Source organism: Manduca sexta, chromosome 16 (assembly GCF_014839805.1).
Source record: "Manduca sexta isolate Smith_Timp_Sample1 chromosome 16, JHU_Msex_v1.0, whole genome shotgun sequence".
In the NCBI taxonomy this organism is placed as follows: Eukaryota; Metazoa; Arthropoda; class Insecta; order Lepidoptera; family Sphingidae; genus Manduca; species Manduca sexta.
The window spans coordinates 11,572,248-11,598,076 of record NC_051130.1 but is presented as its reverse complement, the minus strand read 5'-3'; the positions used below and the strand labels follow the sequence as shown (position 1 = coordinate 11,598,076).

The 25,829-nt window shown below is 36.4% G+C and overlaps 1 protein-coding gene across 3 annotated transcripts in view; it reads right to left on the bottom strand.

Moving 5' to 3' along the window:
• LOC115452000 (ATP-binding cassette sub-family A member 3) overlaps window positions 1–25,829 on the bottom strand; it is a 72,140-nt gene that overhangs the window by 37,643 nt on the left and 8,668 nt on the right. For all 3 annotated transcript variants that reach the window (XM_037439087.1, XM_037439086.1, XM_037439088.1), the window contains 9 exons: window positions 13,778–13,863; window positions 12,653–12,811; window positions 8,685–8,913; window positions 8,030–8,197; window positions 3,543–3,721; window positions 3,139–3,303; window positions 2,500–2,617; window positions 1,777–1,931; window positions 1,137–1,364 (listed from right to left, as the gene is read on the bottom strand). In XM_037439087.1, the coding sequence (XP_037294984.1) occupies window positions 1,137–1,364; window positions 1,777–1,931; window positions 2,500–2,617; window positions 3,139–3,303; window positions 3,543–3,721; window positions 8,030–8,197; window positions 8,685–8,913; window positions 12,653–12,811; window positions 13,778–13,863 (1,487 nt within the window). The remainder of the gene's footprint in view (window positions 1–1,136; window positions 1,365–1,776; window positions 1,932–2,499; window positions 2,618–3,138; window positions 3,304–3,542; window positions 3,722–8,029; window positions 8,198–8,684; window positions 8,914–12,652; window positions 12,812–13,777; window positions 13,864–25,829) is intronic.

The window sequence follows — 25,829 nt, the reverse complement described above, 5'->3', positions numbered from 1 at the left end:
CATGAGCTGTATACGTAAACAATTCAAAGTCGATAGTTTTTTGGCCAAAAGTCGTATATACTTTGCTGTATATGTCAAGGAAAGTGCCAGTATAAAACTCGCGCATTAACAATGTAAGAAATATAGCATGGTATTTTATGTATCTTTGTATATCTGTCCCTTCAATTATAATATCATTTTTTAACATACTGCGTTAAATTGTAGCCAGTGTAACTACTGGTTATAATAAGACTCAACATATTCTCTCAGGATGGCGAGCGCGGTAGAATACCAAACAATACTTTGTAATTCAAGGTGTTGGATGATTCTATTGTTTATTGGCAGTCGTACCACTTCAGGCGAACAGCAAGCTCGTCGCGTTATTTAAAGCAATAATTAAAAAAAAGTATCGTTGCGAGACTCATATTCGAGTGTATTCTGTACTTATAATTTATAGTTATATTTATTGGCCAAGTTATTCGCGATTATTCGCCTATAGTCTAAATGAGTCATAAGATTATTTTTTTATCGAAAATCGATTATGTTTTTAATGTTTATCGATTCATGTAAATGACTCGATAACCGATAAATTACCGATTTACTGTGAGAACAGTGAAAAGGGCAGCTTATCTATTGGCTATGTGCACAACAGTAGAACCTCATATAATTCGAGACTATATTGGGTATGTTAAATAATGATATACAACTAAAGGAATTATATGATATAAATAGAAAAAATCAAATAATATGTTAATTAAAACATTTGTATACTATACGTCTCGCTGATTAGCAACGTAAATCCGCAGCTACTGTGATGTAGAGCATGACGACGTTCCTCTCAGTCACCTTAGTCACCAGGAGCGAGTCCCAGAGACTGAGTCGAGTCTCTACGGCGAGTCAGGAAGTGGGCTTGTCTGGTACGAGCACGTTTTCGTCGCTCACGCTGGTTGCAAGCGACACTTCATGCCGCCTAGTTAATCAGACCTCTTGTGGTGCTCCTTGCCTGGATTCCTTGACTAACCAGCAGCAGGTTCGAAAGACCACGTCGTGTTTCGATGTCGAGTCTGAACGTGTCGCCCATTAGTTGCAGGCGAAGCTTTCTGCCGCCTGATAGCTTCGAGTTCTTGTTGTGTTTCTAGTTATGGCACGTGACTCACCAGCAGCAGGTCCCAGAGACTGCGTCGAGTCTCGACGTCGAGTCCGGAGGTGGGCTCGTCGAGTACGAGCACGTCGGCGTCGCCCGCCAGCGCGCAGGCCAGCTGCAGGCGACGCTTCATGCCGCCGGATAACTCAGAACTCTTGTTGCGCTCCTTGTCTCTGAGGCCGAGGTCATTCAGCAGTTCTTTAGAAGACATCAGCGCCTTCTTGTACGTAGTGCCTTTTAGCTGAAGGAGAATAAAATTGGTTAAGATCCAAAAAACCATATGACTCTAGGAATGTGTAATTAGGATTTTTTTTATTATTTAATTAAAATAAGTGGTGTACTTAAAAAAAATCCCAGTTTATAGCATATTTATTATTTTTCTTTTTCATTTCATTTCATTTCACATAATTTTACATTTTACACGTTAATCAAGTATACGTGTAATAATTGAATTCAATACTGTTTTGATAGATTTCAAACATACTAGCATTGCTTATCTCAAAATAAATTATAGGCTAACCAAAACCGGCGTTTTGGGGTAGAACTAATTTCTTCTACTAACAATGTTAGCTAAATTAAGAACGAAAATGCAAAGAAGACGCCTCCAAAGCAGGTTTTTTTATTTCCTTGTCAGGCTATAAACAAATACGTACCAGCGTGAAGAACATAACATGCTCGAGCACGGTGAGGTCGCTGAAGAACAGGTTGTGTTGCGGACACAGGCCGAGGTGGCGCCGCACCATGTCCAGCTGCGACGTCGTGCTGAGCCCGTTTACGTACACCGAGCCGCGGGTCGCGCCTATCATGCCTAGTGCACAATAATAAACCATAGTTATTTGATATATGTCTTATTTTTGAAGTAACCATATATAATATACAGCGTTGTATTGTATTCTACTAATTATGTTAGGCTGTTATTACATTGGTGAAGTGCGTGCGAACATAGCGGAGTAGATGCATCGCGAACTCGCTGCGAATTTGTAGCGGACGCGCAACGTACACGCTGCGGCTGCGCAACGTCTTCGCTTCACCGACTTCATCTTGTACACATTATCATAAGTCTTTACGTAGTAAGTATTTTTGTATGAGATGCATCAAATCGTGAAATGTAGTTCTCAATATTTGCATGTAGAATAAATCTTTATTTGTTTCCAAATTAATACATAGTAGTCGCCCTCTGCCAGTCTATAAGCTAAAAAAGGATTCTTCCAAATTCTACGGCGTACCTGCTTTTGCGGTGGTTTTCTGAAACTGGCCACTCTGCTCGCAATGCCTCTGATATGTCACTTACCATAATAGCCTACTATGCGATAGAACAAGGGGTTTACGACGGTGTTGGTTTTGGGCTATGGCTCATGGCCTTTTAGGATACTGACCAGTAATGATGGACATGAGCGTAGTTTTCCCGGCGCCGTTGTGTCCGAGCAGCACTGTTATTTCATTTTTATACACGTCCAATGTGACTTTATCCAAGGCCACCTGATCCGGATATACCTGGACAGATATTTAGTAGCATAAATGCGCCATACTAGCTCAATTAATTGCTTCGCGTTTCGGGATCAGCCCGTTTATACCGAGTTCCAACAGGCATAAATATCTCGGCGAGGAGTAATCTCTAATCGTTTAATAATAATAATATAAATCTTGCTACCTTGAAGGTAGGATATCATACAAATATTACAAATGCGAAAGTTTGTGAAAATGTGTATATGTTTGTTAGAAGTAAATGGAGAAACGACTGAACTGGTTTGAATGAAATATGGTACACAGGTAGACCATGACTTGGATTAGCACATAAGCTATTAATCCCGGTAGTTAAATTCCCCGTACTCGCTTGACTAACGAAATGTCGTATGAGAAAGGTTTTTCACGCAGGCGCAGGCACGAGCAACACTTAGTTTACTATAGAATATATAGGACAGGGTGGTGATGACAGCTACCTTAACAGCTGTAGCTACAAAAACCCTTTCTTAAGAGACACTTGTAGTGCCTAAACAACCAAAAAACGACCTCACCTTAGAAACGTTGACAATCTTAATGCCCACATCGAGATCTTGTTCGGGTTTCTCGAAGTATTGGTACTCGCCGTAAGAAGTTTTCGGGGACCGGTCCATCAGTTCGGTGTCGCTCGACTCGGAAGAGTCATCCGGTATCACTTCGTTCTTGCTCCAGTAACTTCTCTGTAATGTATCAATGGGCATATAACTTCAAGATGACCAGATCATGGAATCAATTGGGTGGTTCATAGACCAGTCCATACCAGCAATGATAACATTTTATCTTTTATTGATAGCGGAAGATAATGTAATTTTATTCACATTTCAAAGTTGGCTAAAAACATTTTTTATACTGTTTGGTATTCTTAGTTAAAGTACTTTTAGTATTTTTACTTATATGAGCAACAAGAAACAGTTATTACCTTGAACATAAAGAGCCAGGGGAGCGCCTGTCCGTACTTCCCTGGGCGTACCAGGTTCAAATACCAGGTGAGAGAGAAAAATATGGCCGTCTGAAGTATCAGCATGACGTAGCTTATCAGCACGGGAGCGCTATCGGTGATGTACGACTTCAAAAGTGTTCCTGTTGTTACGCCCGAATCTGCAAGAGATGTTAGTGATGATTTGACTTGTTGGTATCATGCGTCAGGTACGCAATGGTGGAATAATTATTATCTATAATACATACAGGATCATTTTGATTTGCGTTACTAAATGAAACCATATACTCGTCTTCACCTTTGCCGACATTGTGCCAAAAATCATTCATTAATAACGAATATTTTCACCAAAAAACCTGGTTTTTGTTTTCTGATTTTTTGATCATTTTGTAGTTTAGTGTGAGTATGGCGTGTGCGTGAATGTATTTGTGACTGAAAGTAAAATGTTGTCGCTGCGACGAATTCTATTAGAGTAGTAGCAGTGGCTTTAGGGCGTGTAAAATTAAAATTACTTTTTATTAATATTTATTTTGTTCGAAACTTACACTTTTTTATTTTACATCTACGGCTTAAGTAACTTATTGCAAAGTGTTATTTCCAAGTAGATATGTGGTTTCATTTACGCCCGAATACTCAAACGCCACTTAAATATTTAAGATGGCCTCACGGATTTAAGCATTCGTTATCTTTGAAATTGGTATACTGAAATGTCACTTATTTCCTAACCTTAAATTTAAGGCGACGAAGGTTTAAGGTCCGCTTATTGATTCAAACGGTATTCACAAACCCTGCTTAAAGTTTGACAGCTATTTAAGGCCGCCTTATATGGCTGTTAATTGAGATTAATTTGAGAGTGCTTGCGACTACTCTCAAATCTTTACGCTAAAATATTTATTGTTGTGTTAGTTGTTATTATATTCTCTTTCGATTTAATAAAATGTCTTTATCTACACTATCATCACTGTCTGAAGAAGAATATAGGGTCAATCGAAGAAATCGAGAGAAATTAGACACTTTCGAAGAGTATTTATGTTCATTAATTCAGGAATTGTCCTAAATTATGCTTTTAATTCAGGAATTGTCATTTCAGCAATTTTCATTCATCATATTGATTTAAACTGGATATTGATCCAGCCTAGCCGGTGATAAAAAGAAATACCAGATATTTATTGCCCTTCGTTTCTTTACCACAGGCACCTATCAAAGGGTCATCTGGGATATTTTTCATGTGTAGGAACCTACGGTACATCATGGTGTACTCATATCATGGCACTAGTTGTGCCTGTGCTTATATCATGGAACTAGTTGTGCCTCTGCCTACCCCTTCTAGGATGATTAGCTTTATTATGTGTGTATGTAACAGTTTTAAGGGAAATAAATTTTATTGAAAGTCAACATGTCTGAATGAAGAAATAATTATTAGAGAAGCAAGAAGAAACTTTATTGTAATTATTATATTTTTAATTGTAATTCTTATATATCAGAGATATAAACATTACATTACAGACATTTTGCTACACATAGTACATATATATAGATATGAGTACAATATGGTACATCATATTGTACTCATATCATGGAACTAGTTGTGGCTGCGCTCATATCATGGAACTAGTTGTGCCTCTGCCTACCCCTTCTAGGATGATTAGCTTTATTATGTGTGTATGTAACAGTTTTAAGGGAAATAAATTTTATTGAAAGTCAACATGTCTGAATGAAGAAATAATTATTAGAGAAGCAAGAAGAAACTTTATTGTAATTATTATATTTTTAATTGTAATTCTTATATATCAGACATATAAAATTTCATTAGACATTTTGCTACACATAGTACATATATATATATAGATGCCTGCAGAAGTCTATTTCTTGAATAAATTATTGATTGATTGATTATATATATCACACAAGAGAACCCACGGCCTCTCACTTCACAGCCGGCTACTCGCCCACAGCTCACTGCTTGTGTTCCTCACGGGAGCTGCCAATAAAACAAATATATTTTTAAAAATTATTTAACAAAAAAAAAAAAACATTATCAGCCACATGATATCCATTGCTGAACAAAGGCCTCCCGCAAAAATTTCCAGATTGAATGTCGGAAGCAGCCCGCATCGAGCAATGCCCTTTTTTCTTAATTCGATGGGCCTCCAAATAAATCCAATACTTACTTTTTCACTATATACAGCAGTTCTTGTTTTCTATTTAGGTGTAATGACAACCTCTTTTTTGGGTTTTGTTATTTGAAGACTCCATTGATTGATATGATTATTATAATTACAAAATAGAAACTTCTGTGGTAAGACACGAAATAAGAATTATGAATATTGTTAACAAAGAGAATATAATCACTACGATTTAATTGTATTTGTTTGTTGACGAAAATTTGACAGAAGTTTTGTCTTCTAAAGTGACTAATGTCAATACTGATCATGCTGCCAAATGGCAAGTATAAATAAGTTGGAATGTATTTACTACATCAATGTTGAGAATTTAATAATTAAAAATCATTTTTAATTAAACTGCGTATTACTTTATTTGTTTTTTTTTTATGTTTTATAAATTATGCTGCGTGAAACGACACATAAATATCATTTTATTAAAATTATGTAAACGAAAACAAACTTTTTATAATCTATAGCAAATTAACTGCTCCTCAACTGAGTTTTCCGTAAAATCTTTTAATGTACGTTTGAGAATGCCATTTAAATTAAGTAGCCTGTTAAATTTAAGTAGGCCTCAGACAAGTTGGTTGGTTGAGTAGCGTTTCAGTATTCGGGCGTTAGTAACGCAATGTCAAAATGACCCTGTATATTATAAAAAAGTTCCTTTTTCTGTCTTCTTCTGTATGTTATCTACAGGATCATTTCGACATCGCATTACTAAATGAAACCAATGGTTCGTGGTGACCTCTGCTAACACCGTGCGAAAATTATTCACGAGTAATGAATATTTTCGCCAAAAATCCTGATTTTAAATTTATGATTTCTTGATTACGCTGTGTCTTAGCTTTACTTTATGGAATGAACTACGTCACAGCTGAAAATATTATCACCGAACTTATAGGGTTAAGGTCAGCTCACAAATGAACTCTCAATACGTTCACTGACATAGCTGCAGCAGTTCATTGAGTCGTGGAATTTGAAACAAGATACGCAAATTACTACAAAAACAGCCCCTATCCCCCCAAACAATAGGTGATAATAAAACAACATCAAATATATTGTACTGTAGAAACATTTTAAGCAATAAAGCATATTAAAGCTCTTCGATTCAATCATTCATTATCAATAAGTATACAAGAAATGAAGACATTGCACAAGAAGGTAAAAAATGTTTGGTAACTCAGACGCGCACTCGGTGCCCCGTGATACGTTCACAATCGCAACCTCCACGTGGACACTGATATGCCGACCATCAGGCACTTTATGTATATCGCACTCTTAATAAAATAATGACCCATTCCAAAATTGACAATTTGTGGGAATCGTCAAATAACCAATTTCTGTTTGCGAGCTTTTAGTTTTTTGCCTTTTATTTTCATGCTATAGGTTTAATTTTTTACCTATCTTTAATAAGCTCAATTTTATTGCAACTTCCAAAAAAATGTAGCAAACAAAAATTTGTTTTCCGGCGACTGCCACAAATTCTCAATTTTGTAATATGTCATTATTTTATTGAAATGAAATGACAAACCCAGAGGAAGATATAACTCTGGCCATTCGACGAAAGCATGAGGTGGTAGTTCTCTCATATGTGAGAGTCCGCCTGGGTAGGTACCATCGCAATGTCTATTTTTGCCGTCACGCAGCAGTGTGTAGTCACTGTTGTGTTCCGGTTTGAAGGACATTGTAGTCAGTGTAACTACTGGACATAGTGAGACTTAACATCTCACGTCGCAGGATGGCGAGCGCAGTAGAATACCAATCAATACTTTGTAATTCAAGGTGTTGGATGGTGTTTCTCCTGTTTATGGGCGGTCGTATCGCTTACCATCAGGCGAACGGCAAGCTCGTCTCGTCATCAAAGCAACAAAAGAAAATCTAAAGCTCACACAATGTACAAGACCGCAGTTCCGTCCTTACCGCGTTCCCCGTCCCCCTTCTAATAGTTCCGGCCAACATGCAATATATATCCGGCCGACGACAATAAGTAGATTGTAGGTCGCATGACGTCCACGCGAACTCATAATCACTGATGTCTCATCCTCTTCCAGTGATCCAAGGTACGTGTCCTGAGTCGAGGTGCTTATATTCGCTAAGTCTATCGCTTTACAATAAAACTGTGTAAAATGACCCTGTATATACAATATCTATCTTCATTTTATAATTATACAGATTTTTTTTATTCATGTGTTAGTGATCCTATTTACGCAGAATGAGCTCGCGGCAGCTCGTTATCAGCGCTATCGTGGTGCTGTATAGCGCTACAAACAATGTAAACAGGCAAACACGTCAGTGCGTCCTTACCGAACTCCTCGCTGGCGCGCACGTCGTTCCAGAACCAGACCATGGGCTTGTGCGGCAGCAGCCCCGCGAGGTACACCAGCGCGCGCGGCAGCGAGTACTTGGACACCAGCAGCGCCGGCATGCCCAGCGCCGCGTACGCGAACAGCGCTATCGTGATGCTGTATTGCGCTACAAGTACAACATAGACATATTATAGGTGACTTCGTCCAAAAGAATTCCCTTGCTTTATGAACGGAGGTGTTGTGGGACAAGGGGACTGATCCAACCCTCAGCCTCGACGCTATTCATTGCAGCGTGCGTGTTCATGATACTCACGCCCGCTGTTAGCGATAAGAAATAGTGGAGCGCGTCTTTGTGGATAGAATGATCTATAGATATCCAGATAGTATGGATGCTTAATAATGTAAATGCCTATTGTATATATGTTTAACGGTGAAGGAAAAGCCAGAAGCTAAACATAATCTATACTAATATATAAACCAGAAAAGTTTGTTTGTTTGAACCCGCTTATCTCAGGAACTACTAAACCGATTTTGATTTTTTTTTTCACTAATAGGAAACTACACTACTCTTGTGTGCTAAATATATATACCAAAAAAATTCATCACGCGTACGAAGCCGCAAACAAAACCTAGTAAATAATAAAATCACTCACTTCCTTTGGCCAGGTAACTGCACGCGAACGCCATAGACACTAACGCCACGTAGTGCAGTATGAGCAAGATGAAAATGTAGATTCCATTAGTGTTCGGTATGAACGGGTTGGCGGTGACCTTGAGTACTATCGTGCCGAAGATCGCGAACAGCAGCCCGGCCGGCAACACGTTCAGAAAGTGCGATATGCCCAGCAGATGTGACGGGACGCCCACCATTTTCGTTAGCTCCTGTTGGAAAAGTTATAGCAAAATTTTCGAATAAGGACTATTATCCTTATAAAGGTTTATGCCCATATGGAGCGTAGTATAAGGCAAGTTGGTGGGAAAAATGTTTTTGCTATCAACTTCCTTTTTATTCCTAGTTACTTGCAAATCATTGTAGAGTAATAAGTAGTCACCAAATGTGAAATATTGCGATACTCAATTAGCATAATTCAATAAAAAGATCTTAGCAATCGAATTGAATGTCATAAAGTACTGTAGCCATTTTTATACCATAAATCCACTTAAATATTATTTTATTCGACACTACGTTATGATTTTCACGTCGGGGTTACCAGGAATTAAAAAAAGAACTAATAATTTGTTCTTTTGTAGGAAATGTACAACATACTTTGTGTTTTTTTAACTTCAAAAAAAGGAGGAGGTTATTTAGGGCAGCGTGGCACCACGTTATTGTACGTAGAGGGGCGCTAAGAGTATCGATTGATGTGTGTTGATTACGCTTTTCATTTTTTTGAATATACCACATATTTTTTAATACTTTTTTTTTAATCAATGAAGTATGTCATCTAGTATCTAACGGAAAAAGAATTTTGGCAAAATCCACTCAATAATAAGTAAGTTATACCGCTTAAAAATTAGATGGAATAGGTATGTGTCAAATAACCATAATAGTAAACTGTGACATCACCGGCCATACGCTGCGTACGTGAGAAAGAGAAAACGCGATAACCCCACCAGCAAACACAGGAAAAAACACTAGGCCTAGCATGCACACGACGACAAAATTTTGTCGACACTTTTTCTCGTGATTTTGTCGTTTATCGCTATATGTCTACCGACACTAACATGCGCGCTCATTTTCTCGACTTGTCACGAGAAAAGTAGAGAAAAAATTAATGTTTTATTAATCTGTGGTATTTTTGTCTACAAACCCTAACATGAGCAAATAATTATATCGTTTTTTGACACATGTAAACGAGATATTTGTCTTCTATGATATTGTACGAAGAGATAAACCGAGAAAATTATCAATTTAATTTATTCGTTAAAACGCGATGGTGGTATCTTACTATAGTAAAATAATATCGATATACAACAAACGAGAGGCGTGTAAAGTGGAAAGAAGACATATTATACTTAATTGATTTATGATATCCCTTTGCTACAAAACGAATGGCATTGTATATTAAAGAAAAGTTTGCTCCCGATTTGGAGTCTCAAGCCAAAGGCATAGCCGTCCGTTTAAAGGTAATTGAATATATTTATTACATACTTAATTACATAATTAGCTGAGTTTAATATCAATTGAAGTATTTTGATTTATAGATAATGGAATCATTTTTATTTTTTAGGTGAGACTCGTGAATTTTACGTGCAAGGTATGTTAGGGCTCTTAGATTGTACCCATATAAAAATATTGCCTCCTAATGAGCCACAAAGTGCACAACATCAAAAAATGAGGAAGGATGCCTGCGACACCAAGGTTCAACTGGTAATGTACTATTAATTAATTATTAGAGTTAATAGAAATAAAAATGAATGTACTTTGAGAAATATCTTCACAATTAATACATAGCGTGTTACCTTTCATAAAAATGAAATTAGTGTGCCAACTAATGAGGTAATAAGAGCTATTTAATCAGATTAATTGCAGTTTTAATTTTGTTTATTTTAATACTACAAATACAAATGAGTAACTTGTTTTACCATAATGTTTTGCAAAACTAGTACCTATATGTTACCAAAAAATGTCACATTATGGATTCAAACAGCAAAACTCTTAATGTGAATGCCAGGTATCGGAGAAGATACTATTACTATGCAACTTAACAATATGAACAAACAATATCTTGCTTTATTTCTTTATTAAAAACTTCATTTACACTGATTGTATACTGATGGACTTAACAATAATGGATATATGGTTATACACTGTTTCAAATAGTTGTTTGACTATATTATTTTACCACTGGTACAACTTCACATTATATTACTATTGTTAAGTAACTGTAGGTAATGCAGTATTTTATGTTACAGTGTTCCAATGGAGGAAACTATTATAAATGACCATCATATGTGAGAAGAACCTGTACAATTATCAGTACCTGCAAGTGTCTCACAAGCAGGATGACCTCAATTATAATAAATAGATATTTTCCTATGTAAATAATGTATATTTTATTATATTCACATTTTAAATATCAAGATAGTTTTCATTATTACAACAAAATCTTCTACACAAATTTAGGCAACAATAGAATATTTCATAATAACTTGTTATACAACAAATTTCCTACAATTACTGTAATGAAATACTATGAACACTTACAAGAAACAGAAATTGCACTCTCAAGTAATTGCTGCAGTTTACTTATATTATTAATTTCCTAAACCAACAGAACAAGAACACAACAGAACAGAACCAAATTTCCTAACATACAGATGTTTTATCTAGTGTATAAATAAAGATACCTAACGAAATATATATACATGATATTAAGTATTTAAAAAATGTAGTTTTTCTTAAAAAAAACTGGTTATAAAAATACATATTTTCATTAAAGTATTAAGTTCAAACCGAGCAACTAAAAACTTTTTGGGAGTAGTATTTGGTAAGCTCTTCAACATGGTGTTGACTGCTGGGCTGGGGACATTCCAATGAATGTAAAGGCACTTGATTCACGGAACTAAAACAAAAAGAAAATATATAAGTACTTACTTCATATTTTAATAAACACTAATACTAAAAAACATCAATTACCATCGAATAAGAACAAACTTGAGCTTTTGTGGCTTGCAAAAGTTCAACTTACAACATTGGTGTTTTGCTAATAAGGTTATTGTTTCACTATACTTACATCAATTGGGTATTTTGTGAGGCCCAAACCCACAGCCATCTCCTTCCCGATTGGACTACTGATTCCATTAGGCATTATGGTACATCGTTCTCACGGCGGGGCGTAGTCACCCGAGGTAAAGTCCGGCTTGGGCACCATATACTCGTACAAATAATTGTCTTATTAGATTTTTATTTAATTTGCGTCTTGTTACTTCGTACTCCAAAATAGGGCGGAGCTGTTATTTTGTGTTAGAATCCTTATTATATTGTACAATATTATTATTAATTTTGAATTTGTTTACTTATTTACGTTTTTTATTTACATTATGCTCTTTGTTATGACATAAACTGTCACATAAAACGTCAAAAAACCTAATTGGATCATAGATCTATAAAAATTGAATGAACTAAAACCATTGTAGCTATATTAGAAAATAAAATGTTTAGAATATATATTTCATTGGGCAACATCGGTTTGTCTTCACGAGTAAACTTATGTCTTCAACGAGGAATTTGTCGATCGTGGTGCGCATGTTAGAGAAAACGAGATATTTATCGACATCGACAATTTGTCTACTCTCGTTCTCGAGATATCTCGTGATGCGCATGCTAGGCCGGCAGTTCTTAACCTCACACACATAAACCGATTCCGGAACACGACAAACTTACTTGTGTTCTCGATAAACAATTCAAATCGCTTTATTCAATCAATTACGGAAACGGATCAATACGATTAAAAATATTTTTTTCATGCCTACAAATTATTTGTTTTACCGCCTTTTTCAATAAGCGACCTCTACCTTAATCTTCGGTTAATCGGTTAATTCTCGGGATTGGATCGTATATGATATTAGGGTTGTTTATGAAATACAGCCGTTACCCAAAACTTGTTTATGCTCATACCTGTATCCCTGAGGCTCGTTCCTCCAGCAGCCTGCATACCAGGAACACGAACACCAACAGCGGCGATATGTAGCACAACACGATCAGCAACATACAAATGAGCGCGATGACTTTATTTTCCATTCGTCTGTAGTACGGAAACTCTTGGAAGGTCAGTTTCTGCGAACGATAGATAATTATTTATTAATTACAATTACACGCACACACGTACGCACGCACGCACGCACACACGCACACACGCACACGTGCACGTACGCACGCACACATGCACGCACGCACACACGCACACGTGCACGTACGCACTTTATTGCCGAAGAGGTAAGCGGAGCTGCATATTGCACTCACTTTTCGTCATGGTGTTCCATTCGTATGATGTAATAGGGGGCGAGCCTACCGTCATATCACCAAATACATAAGATACGTTTAACGTTATTGGTCCTTGACCTTTGCATTGTGCCAATTGGCATCGCTTGCGGCAACTTACAATTAGATCAAGAACGATTATGGCCTTTTCGGTCCCACAAAGACGACCTGACATGGACATTTGGTTCAGTAAAAACGTTTAAACTGCGGGAATCGAACTTTGAATGCCTTGTATAAACCGGCTCATCGCTCGCACCATGCACGAATGGAAGTGTAAAATCTGCTGACTGAACTTTTGAATCCTAAAAAGACGATTATTCATTCTCCAACTACTTACGCGTAAAATTAATATTTCTTTGCACGTCATATACACAACATACAGACACGCCTTTTATCCCGAAAGCGGTAGGCAGAGGCACTGGTGCACCGACTTTCCAACGTGTGTATTATAGTGACATGATAGGGAGCGAGCCTATCGCCATATCGGGCACAAATTCCCGATTCCATGCTGATACTGAGCAAAAAAATCCCAAATCAATTTGCCTTTTTGTAAATCTATACTATAAAGCAAAGTCCCCTTTCTGTCTGTCTGTATGTTATCGATTTTCTCAAACTTAGCTGAACGAATTTTTATGAAATTTGGTATGGAGATAGTTGAAGCCCATGGGAAGGTTATAGGCTTTTTTCTATCCCAGGATAATATATAGCGGGACTTTCATGAGGATGAAGCCGCGAGCAAAACTATTTATGAATATGTCATACCTGTTCCAAGGGCTTGCCGGTTGTGATGTTGATGAAGCTCGCGTCCACAACCCATTGCAGCTTCATAAACTCCTCGTAAACTGTGCCTGAAATTGTTTAACATAATGTTAAATTCTAATAACTGTTATTGTAGACGATTGTCGGTTTGTATCACAGTTACCGTAATATTTAAGAATATCAGCCCTGTATTACATACTGTCCCACTGTTGACCACGGGCCTCCTCTACTACTGAGAGGGAATAGGCCTTAGTCCACTACGCTGGGCTAGTGCGGGTTGGTAGACTTCACACACTCTCGAAAATTTCTAATAGAGAATTTCTCAAGTATGCAGGTTTCCTCACGATGTTTTCCTTCACCGTTAAAGCAAGCGATAATTCACAGAGAATACACACATATTTTTTTTAGAAAAATCAGAGGTGTGTGCCCTAGGGATTTGAACCTGCGTACATTCGTCTCGGCAGTCCGCTTCACAACCGCCGTTACCGTAAACAATTCTCCTTTGTATTCCAGTAACTTATTCCTATCAGGGGCATGATTCTCTACGACAATGTCGAACTTGTAACACGGCGTGTTTCGTTAACTTCGTGTTATGACTGTGTAAGAGTATTCTGGATGCTAATTTGACATTTCATGAACACGATGAGGTGTGACACATCCGCCTTACGGGCATGTTACGAATTGTCAAAATAACGTGCGGCAATCCAGCGCGTCTATGCGCGTTTAGACAAATTAATTATTTAGATACAACGACTGTATAATTTCTATTGACGATAGTATCCTCTTTACATCGTGAAAACTCAAATATAATATTCTACCTTATCAGAAACAAAACAAACATAAATCCTAAATGATCGAATTAATATTCAAACCTATGTTTTTGTATCTTGATAGTCAAATTTGTGTTATGGGCTCAGCGGTGAAAAATAAGCTACTTTACTACTGGCAACCCGACTTTTGACAACAATTGAGGTCAATCAAGTTTCTTTTTTATTACTTCGATGTAATATTTCTATTAGTAAATAGATAGGCAAACAAATATAAAACACTAATGAAGGTATCTTTTTAAACAATGTTTTCTTAATTATGTACATTACAATTAATACTATGTAGTTTCTTTGTGGTGAAAGTTTTGTACCTATAAAGTTTGATAACAATAAAGATTATTGAAGAAATTTTTACTAGTTATACATTATTGTTGTTATAAGTAATTGGTAGACGTCTTAACCAAGGGCTTAGGCAGCTTTAAATTAAATATCAAAATCTTCAAAATGTGAATATCGATCCAGGGAAACAAAGCAAAAATTTCATGTAGGTAATCCCAATCATTTTAAACAATTACATACAAAAGTATGTAATCATGTTGAATCTAAAATTGTTTGTACAAACACTTCCTTTTTTATTTTAGGAGACCAAAGGCATCTTACATTGAATACTAATGTTAACAAAACTGATAATATCAAATGTAATAATAAAATTATTTACTTTTACAGGATAGTGAATGTAATGCAAGATATTCCAAATAAATAATAGTAAAATATACTCAGTTTTAACAACACATTATCTTTGTTTTATTTTTTATTTGTTGTTCAGTCTTAGATAACATAAGTAAAATTTCTATACACGAGTTTGAATGTTTGTTAATTAATCAGTTTCACCTTAATAACTAAATGAATGTGTATGAAATATGGTACTCAGACAGTGAGCTGTGGATTGAATAGAGTACTATTTATTCCAAAAAGATTAATGCCGGTTGAGCGGCTAATAGAAGTTACTAGGTACTAGAGCTATAAATTTTTAAAAATAACGTTTAATAGGCAATATACACTTATTTTAATTATTGGTGGTAAGTCTGTTATATGTGAATGTCTGTCTTGATAGTTATAAGGTGTCTACGGCAATGTCTGTTTCTATAGCCAAGTTAAACTGTGTCCATGCACTGATGTGTACCAGTTTAGAGGAAATTGTAACTAGCGTAATTACTTTATAAGACCTAAAATCTTTGTCTCATTCTGAAAACCTACTGTGGAACGTCACATAGTGCTTTGCAATTCAAAATTCCGGATGGCATTGTAACTGTTTATGGGCGGTCGTATCGCTTATCATCAGATAAACGGCATCCTCGTCACATTATTTAATTAAATAAAAAAATTGAGTTAATGCCTTAACGATTTTGCAACAAATTTTATGATGGAAGGTCCGTAGAATTCCTCTTAATATATGTTGTTAGCGCCAATTTAGCACAAACTGCATTAGCACAACAGCATTTACTATTACTCATATAACAGCATTCGTGTAAAATCTTCAGTAGCATTAAATATATCAATTCAATTCAATTTTTAAAATGTGGCTTTAGTAAACAAATCAAGTAAATAAGTCTATGACATTGACATTTGACAATTATTTTGAAGTTATATTTTTTCGTTTGAAAACAATCACAGTTTACAGAAATTTCTTTAAATTATTTTTATATTCCTTTCATGTTTCTTAGATTTAAGTATATACAAAAATGGGATTAAATATAGTTTGGCAGTGATTTATTCGAATTACATCATTTAATATCACGAATACAAACAAAAAAGCCTTTTCAAAAAACCGATACTTGCCGATTCGAGGGGATGAAAGATTTCTGAACGCATTAACACATCATAATATAAAAAATATTAAGCATAGACAACCTATCGTATGGCATACACAATACCTATTTTTCAATTACACATCGTGGCGCGTGTATGAAACGCGTTTGTGTTTAGAGCTTGTTTTGACAACACGCGTTTACGGTGTGTTATCGCGAGTAGGATAGGGAATCAACCTACAGGGGCCTTATTCTCTATCCCGCACGTTATTTTGACAGTGCGTAACAAGCACGTAACACAACGCATCATGTTTAGGACTATAGAAATTTGGCTTACAGAATACCATTCCACGCACATTTCTCGAAGATAACACGACACGGCCGCGTGCCGCGTTACGCGTTTACACTATCATACAGAATAAGGGCCCAGAAATATAAGACATTTTTCTAATTTTTAAATAGATGTTGACATCGTATAGAATATAGATGGCGGTATGCCTAGTTACAGTGAGTTACGTATGTTTGTAGCGGGAAAGGTTTATCACGCGGGCGGTGACGCAAGCAACTTGTTTTGATACGAGCTCTGCCAATTGACCCCCCGGATCGTAAGTGGAGTAGAGTTTAATAGCATGTCGACTGACAGATGATTACCCCTCGGCAGTCGACACAATAGGGGACCGGACAGGTATTACCAAAAAATCTGAAATTCAGTTTAAAGTAAAGTTTGTAATATTAAAAATATTATCTCATATTTGTTTTTGTAAAAGAGTTGTGATTTGCATTTTTAAATCAATAAATAAAATACAATAATTATAATATTTTTAGTCTATTCTTTACGGCAAATGAAACACCAATCACGGCGCATGACGTCACACGTGGGTAAAATGTAAACAAACAGACGTCATCTGGATGTCATACCGCGTTGTGTTATTTTAATGCTTTAAATGTGTTTTTTGACACAGAACTACTCTAATAATTAATATTAATTTATACGGGACGTTGTTACCATCTTCCAGCTAAACGTTCACAGATTGTTTAATCGTTAATCATAATGGACCGCAAAAAATATCGTTGCTGCGTCGTACCTGAATGTAATAATACTTCTATATCTTTACCAAACAAATTATTTATTGATGTACCACGAAAAACAGATATACGAATAAAGTGGTTGCAGTTAGCAAGACGAACCTACGACGGAATGTCTGCAGACTCACCGATTTAGTTCTGTGAGGATCACTTTGATGTAAGTAAATAAAAAATAGTGTTTCGGTTTAAAATAAATCGATGAATATTTCAATTAATTAAATCATTTGTACACCCAGGGAGGTTATGGTTATGAGATGTATTTATTTATGTTTTAGCTGCCACATGATATGGAATAGAATATTTATTTATATAGAATTCTGGTTGTTACACAGTAACCTGAGATTGCCTGAGATTAACACGGTCTATGCAGTGTTGCCAGATCATAATTTGTCTTTACCCCAGGCTTATATGGAATTTAAAATTTTACCCTTAAACCAATCATAAATAATTCGGTACTTTTTTTTTCTATATCCTTATCTATGCAGACGCCACTTCTTTCTTCACTTCCACTTCAATAATTATTAATTTAATTATCTCATTTTATTAGAAACAACTAGCTGTACACGAAAATTGTATTGAATAAAAAATTATAATTGTTTCATGGCCTACAATTTTTGTAGGAAACATTTTTCTCTAAGCTCAATATTTATTACAATACCGTGAAACAATAGCTTTAATACCTTAACTCGTATAATTACCCCAAAAATTACCATAAAAAAATACCCTGCTGATTCAGTTTTACCCTAAATCTAGGGTAAATAACCCTAATCTGGCATTATTGAATCACTGTTCAAATGACAAGACTTGTCAAGTTGCTTTATCCACGTATGACGTCACACGAGACGAAATGACATAATGTAGCGTTTGCGCGGGAATTATAGCTATTTAACATTTAGGCATGGTTTTATGTACTTTTTAAGCTTTATTTGTACAAAATACTATTTTTCTTGGCTATTTATATCCACAATGATCAATTTAAAACACCTTCTGAACATTTGTCCGGTCCCCTATTATGTCGGCCTGTTGGAACCGGATATACACATGCCGATCCCGGAAATACAACACACTTATTTATAACGTACAAAGTTATGCTATAAGTATTCTATGGGTATGAATATTTCATACTATTTTTATCGTGGCTATTCCATTATCGTGGTTAGCTCATGTCGAATTGTCACTTATATTTTTATACGAGCGTGACTTACGTAGAAGTCACCTTAGCAGTGGCAAAGTGTGAAATTTGACGAAAGGAAACCTGATACAACATAATATAGGTATTAAAATACATTAATGCGGTCTGCAAATCTAATGATAATTATACATACATACATACATACATAACATCACGCATTTATCCCCGAAGGGGTATGCGGAGGCGCAACTAGGGCACCCACTTTTCGCCAAGTATGTTCCGTCCCATGATGTGATAGGGGGCGAGCCTATCGCCATATCGGGCACAAATTCCAGACTCCGGGCTGATACTGAGCAGAAAACCCAAATATCACTTTGCCCGACCCGGGATTCGAACCCAGGACCTCAGAGCGCTATTGTACCGGGCATGCAATACAACTACGCCACGAGGCAGTCATGATAATTATAATAATGTATGTGTATATATAGTAATGATAATTATATTTTACTTAAAAGAACGGGAAGCCGATAGCAAAAGGGTTATATGGACCTTTCGCCGCTGCACCTTAGGGTTATTAGGAATAAAAATTTGCAGAAACAGTTTGCCAAAGAACGGAGCCGCGAGCGAAACGTTGTATACCTGGACTGTCTTTCGAGTTATAAATCTATACATATTATAAAACAAAGTCCCCTTTTCTGTCTGGCTGGATGTTGTCTTTCTGTTTGATTCATTTCGTTGCGGGATAAAGACAAATTAGTTTTCCTTGAGACTCGCCGAGCTTCACCGCTCGGTGTCATAAAATGCGTGCCACTGCTGATCCTGGCTTACAGGAGTTGTAGTGGTGGGTGTGAGGGCGGGAAAGTCTCTGTATGTATGTTATCGATTTTCCCAAAATCTACTGAACGATTTTGTATCAAATTTGGTATGGAGATAGTTTAAGACCATGGGAAGGTTATAGGCTACTTTCTATCCCGGGAAAATATATAGCGTGACTTTTATCCCGGTAAACTCCATCACGCGGGCGAAGCCGCGAGCAAAAGCTAGTAAATAAATAATCTGTTGAGTTAATGGCAATCGACACGAACAAAACGTTCGCGGGCGGCCAACCGTGCAACCATTGTTCGCGACCAGACTCACCACATAAATACATTTAGCAATATTTATAAAATACTAGCTTCCGCCCGCAGCTTCGCCCGCGTGGATTTCGGGTTTCAAAAATGGAGAAGGTGCTCAATTTGTCGGGATGTTTTTTTAATTTATGGTGGTATGCAGGTGGTCCGATTGTCCGGTCAGGGTCTGATGATGGGATCCTGGTGAAATCGAAGGAACTTTTAACCATTAAGGTTGCACACGAAATGACGGAAGCTTAAAAATGGAGTAACTTCTCCCGTTTTCCCAACATTTTCCATCACTGCTATGCTCCTATTAATTGTAGCGTGATGAAAAGTATACTATAACCAGCTCAGGAGTATGAAAAATAATTGTACCAAGTTAAGTTAAAATCCGTCGAGTAGTTTTTGTTTCTATAACGGTTATACAGACAGACAGACAAAAATTTTACTAATTGCATTTTTGGCATCAGTATCGATCCCTAATCACCCCCAGTTATTTTGCAAATATATTTCATGTACAGAATTGACCTCTCTACAGATTTATTATAAGTATAGATATGCAAAAGTAGCTCAAAAATTGTCCCTAACGAAAACATGCATTTTAAAGTAAAACAAAAGAAATAATATCGTGAAGCCAACCAAATAACTAATGATATATTAAATTTTGTGACTGTTCAATTTAGTCGGGTCCGCGATATCACTTTTGTTGAGTTTCAGAACGCGACATTACATTATTATATTCTGTGCTCCAACGCACACTGCTTTGATGTTAGGAACACACCTACATTGCTTAGACAACAGTGAACTTTATACAATAGCAATAAAGCTCAAATTGACTCTACGTATTAGTTAGAAAACGTTTGTATGGGAAATAGAAAAATGCTGTTTTGAGGATTTTTCCGGCAATTATTCGAATTTTTCTCACCTTTTAAACCTTCCCTAGACCTCCACGAATAATTCAAGACCAAGATACGATAAATCCGTTCAGCCGTTCTCGAGTTTTAGCGAGACTAACGAACAGCAATTCATTTTTATATATATAGATAGACTAGCTGACCCGGCGAACTTAGTACCGCCTTACAGTCGATTCTTGAAATTTTTTTTAATACTTATTCTGCTATTCGGGACACCGGGTCAGCTAGTAAGATAAAAAAAAGAAAAAAGAAAGTTTGTACTTAATTAGTCAACAATAACATTATGTCAAAAAATAAAAAATTTAAAACACTTAAAATTCATTCCATCGTATAAATATTGACATTAATATTTATACGATACTAACGTCACTCAATTGTTTTGCCTTCCCGGAACCCCCCTCGACTAACACTTAAACTTTATGGAATGGTATTTAAGTTGAAATTGACTTTTAAGTATTATTACGAATCTTTTGTATGGGAATATACATAGAAAGGTGTTATTTTTAGACTCTTTCAGGCAATTTATAAAAAAAATTCTCACTGTGAGATCCATCCTCGTACTTTAAGGAATATTATAAAAAAAGAATTAGCGAAATCGGTTCAGCTGCTCCCGAGATTTGCGCTGAGTAAAACATTCAGCAATTCATTTTTATATTATATATGTGAATATAATTAAAAATGCATGAATAGGTACAGAGACTTCTTCGCAGCTCTGTACGCATTTAAATAATTCCGGAAAAGTGCATTTTCATAAAAATTATACTGTAATTTTTATAGTGTTATATTTTGTGATGAATATAATCTTTATATGAAGCAAATTTCCCGTATATTATAGTGAAATTATTTATATTTAATGTTAATATTGTAATTATATATAATAACGAAACATAATGGAAATAGTCTCGATCTTGCTTAAGTTGTGTGACTATGATTCGTGATTCCCTTCCGAACAGAATTTTGGCCATGACGGCCAATTGCAACGGAGATCAGCCAAGTACGCAGGAGATATAGTGCACGAGTGTGTGCGCAATACTCAAGCACTCTCTGTACTGTCACTCTCATAGTCCGGTGAGACAATCCGACATGACCGGAATGAGATCAGGCGAAGGACTAACGGCTTTACGTTTCCGATGCAAGGGTGTATCACACCGCCAACATCCTGACTCCGAGCTGCGACTGAGTATATATTTTTTAAGATAGATAACCCCATTACAAATTCTTTTGGCCCGATCCGGGATTCCAACCCAGGACCTTAGCGCGACAGTTGTACTCGTACTGTGTATAGTGTTGCCCAAATGCAAGAACAAGACGAGACTTAGCCAGTCTTGGTCTTGGTCTTGCGCCAATACACCTGATCTTGGTCTTGGTCTTGGTCTTGCGCTCCCAGTCTTGGTCTTGGTCTTGGTCTTGCAGCAAGAGTCTTGCAAGTCTTGCAATTACCTATTAGTCTATTACTATTTATTAAAGTTTACTTTAAATCTTAGAAAAACGTATTAGAATTGGAACATTGTGAGCTTAAATTAACATAGCCATAGTAAAGATCAAGCAGATTAATAAATAACTGAAGATTTGATAAGAAATTCGAAAAATCAACTGACCTATATGTCGTTTTCCATGGAAGTAACTGTTTCTTAATAAACATTTATGATTTATAAGCTTACATTTGCTAAAACATGTAAAAACAAATTAATTACAATAACTTGACTGTATTTTAAAGAACAATACTTATCTGTCTAGAAAGAGATTGAACCTTCAACTTATAAGAAATTTAATAAAAGAGTTTTACGATTTATCATTGTATCCCAAAGTACAAATGAAAAATTATTATTAATATTTCCCAATTGGGACCCGAGTGGGGCCAAAGTGGGAAATCCCAAAGTAAAAATGAAAAATTATTGTTAACATTTCCTAATTGGGGCTTGAGTGGGATTTAAGTGGGAAATCCCAACGTTGAAATAGTAAATTATTGCTAATAGTTCCGCTTGAATAAATCTAACTAAGATAAACGAAAAACAGAAACAAATATTAAACATTTAACCGCAATATTAGTAATATCATCTAGTTGATTCGATGTACATCAAATAAAGCGACGAATGTAATATTCCCGCTTGGACCAGTGGTAACGTGAACGACTGATGATCAAGAGGACCCGAGTTCGAGCCCAACTGACGACAAGGATGCATTCAACCAATAGTTCACTTTCTAATCGAAATATAAAGTTATAGTACCATCAGAGTCCGTAATTCAAAATTATTTTTGATTTTTGAAATTTTAGATTTTTATAAATTTAGATTGGGATCTGATGGGGATTTTCAATTGGGCCCCATTTGGGATTTCCCAATGGGGCCCATTTGGGATTTCCCAATGGGGGCCCAAGAGGGCTTTGCGTGACATCCCAAAGTGGGCCCCAAGAGGGAAGCCCAAGAGGGGCCCCATTGGTCGCACTTTTAAATTTCTAGTCGGGCTATCCTTACCATTTTATCCCAATCATAATACTACTTGCGTGATCAGTATAATGTATTCATTTTCATTCTAAGCACTCTGAAACTTATTTATTCTTTGGAACACCTATAGGTACTCTTAAAATTCGAAATTATTTTGCATGAGTATACCTACGCCCTATGGCGGCAATCAAATAGTGTCAAATGTTATGATTTCGGCGTGGCGGCAACGATTGTTTTAGATTTCAAAAGAAGCCGCCGGCGCGTGTATCATAACCATGTACTTCCGAAAAGCGGCAAATTTCTTTGAGAAGTAAGTACAAAACCTTTGATGCCGCATTATCAAAGTGCCGATGGTTAAAACATAGCTATGCATGCACTCAGTTTCATTTTAATAGATATTTTTTATTCGCTATGTTTATGGTATTAGTCGTAATGCGCATAGGTCCAGTTTTTCATATTCTTTGATACAGTTTTTGCGTCTCATAGAATTCCTAAGCGTACCTACCTATACACCGAACTGTTACACCTAACTACTCAGTGAAATAGCGCTAAGTCCTAGCTGCAAGACGCAAGAGTCTTGCAGGCTATGTCTTGTTCTTGCTCAAGTCTTGCACGGTCAGTCTTGGTCTTGGTCTTGCTAAAAATACGCGGTCTTGTTCTTGGTCTTGGTCTTGCAAAAACGCAAGAACAAGACCAAGACTGAATTTGGGCAACACTAACTGTGTACCATTACAACTACGCCACCGAGGCAGATTGTGACGATATTCAATGACTGAAATGGTAAATATAATCTACAGTACCGGCACACTATGATTGCCGTTTTAATAGATTATACTGGTGAGGAATAATCTCCAATCATTTTCGAAAAAAATATAACCAAATGCGAGTCGCAACTAAAGTTTTTATATTTATAACTAGTATTGCAAGGTGTAGCTGATTAAAAAGGGATTCATAAAACGAAAATACAAGTTTACTTTATACATTTCAATGAACCGAATATGGCAACGAAAATGAATACATAATCAGTTTTAGTTAAAACACAAATTTATTCGATCAGCTGTAAGTAAAAACCCATCATCTTGCCTCTTAATAAGGTTTAAACTAGGAAACCGGTGATGTTTTTAACAGCTATTTAAGCAATTCTTAGCCACCTCTTATCGTTGAAACAAGTTTATAAGTAAGACTGTTTATTTACACACAAGAAACAAATACATACAAAAAGAAACGAATTGGGAGCTACAAAAGGCCGTATACTGTTATTTTTATATTTATTGCATGTCACTGTTGACAATAATATACAGTTAGTTATGAAATAATAAGTAACTTGATGACCGGACAAACGTGAATCCGGCCATTATGGCGCGCGGTATGTACTGTATTTTAATGACATATAATTCAGAATTGTTTTATTTTAACCCTTACGGACAGCGGTTTTCTATTATTGGCAGCGGTCGAGTGGTTTTAATTATTTGTATAAATGTGGCTGTGTTTTTTTTGATGTGAAACATCTATAGGCGCAAGTACAAACCGGATTGTTGGCGCGGTGTTTTTGCATCCCCGCCATATTTGAAGAGTCCATGTAGGGATTGCAATCTCGCGTGATTTTAGCCGTAACGCTGATCTCGGGAGACCATGAATCCAGTCTCGCGAGATCTCGTGCTTTACGAGATTTGCGAAATATAATTCGCAAATTAAAAATTCACATAATTTTAATTCATATTAGCAATGCGTATTAGCATGCTAATGAATTTAATTCGAAATAGTTTTTATTGCCCTATTAATAGCCAACAATATATTGCTCCGCTCAATCTCGCAATCTCGCAATCTCGCAAAATCTCGTAAAAAAATGTACGAGACTCAGTCTCGTAAAATATGGCCGAGATCCAGATTGCTTTCCCTAGTCCATTGTAATGGGTACACATAATCATCTAATAATACATTTAAGTCCTACCTCAAACTGGAATCCGCAAATTTGATTAAATAATTTTACGATGATTTAGAATTAACCCCCACGTACAAGTCAGAATACGACCCCACGGCAACGCGAATAGCTCTCTCACACAGGATGGCGCCAGGTTTTTGTAGTCGGCGCGGCCGCGGCGCGGCGTGCGTCAAAGCACTTTGTGGGTGTGTGCTGCGTAAATATGGCAGGGATGCAAAACAACAGCTTGTATACAGTCTATTATAGTGGAATGTACGATGTATTAAATGAAAATAAATGTATGATAAATAAATAGTCACCAATTTCTATAAAAAAAATCGTAATACTTAATTTTTTCAGTATGATATATTTAGTTCCCGTTGTAATTTTGTTTTTTAGGCATATTACTTGTACGAACACGATGTTTCACATCTGCCAGGCGTCCCGTGAGGGCTCACTTTTTTTTATTGTTTTGAATGAAGAAGCGAGCTTACTATTCGCCTGATGGTAAACGATACAACCGCCCATAAATGGTAGAAACACCATCCAACACCCTGAATTACAAAGTGTCGTCAGAAAGTATTAATAATAAATAAATAATACAACCCTGTATTATATACGGTCCCAGCTGGGTATGGGCCTCCTATACTACTGAGAGGGATTAGACTTTTGTCCACCACGCTGGCCTAGTGCGGATTGGTAGACTTCACACACCCTCCAAATTCCTATAGAGAACTTCTCTGGTATGCAGGTTTCATCACGATATTTTCCTTTACCGTTAAAGCAAGTCTTAATTTACAAAGATACTTTTAGAAAAGTCAGGATTTGAACCTGCGAACATTCGTCTCGGCAATCCGATACAACTAGGCTA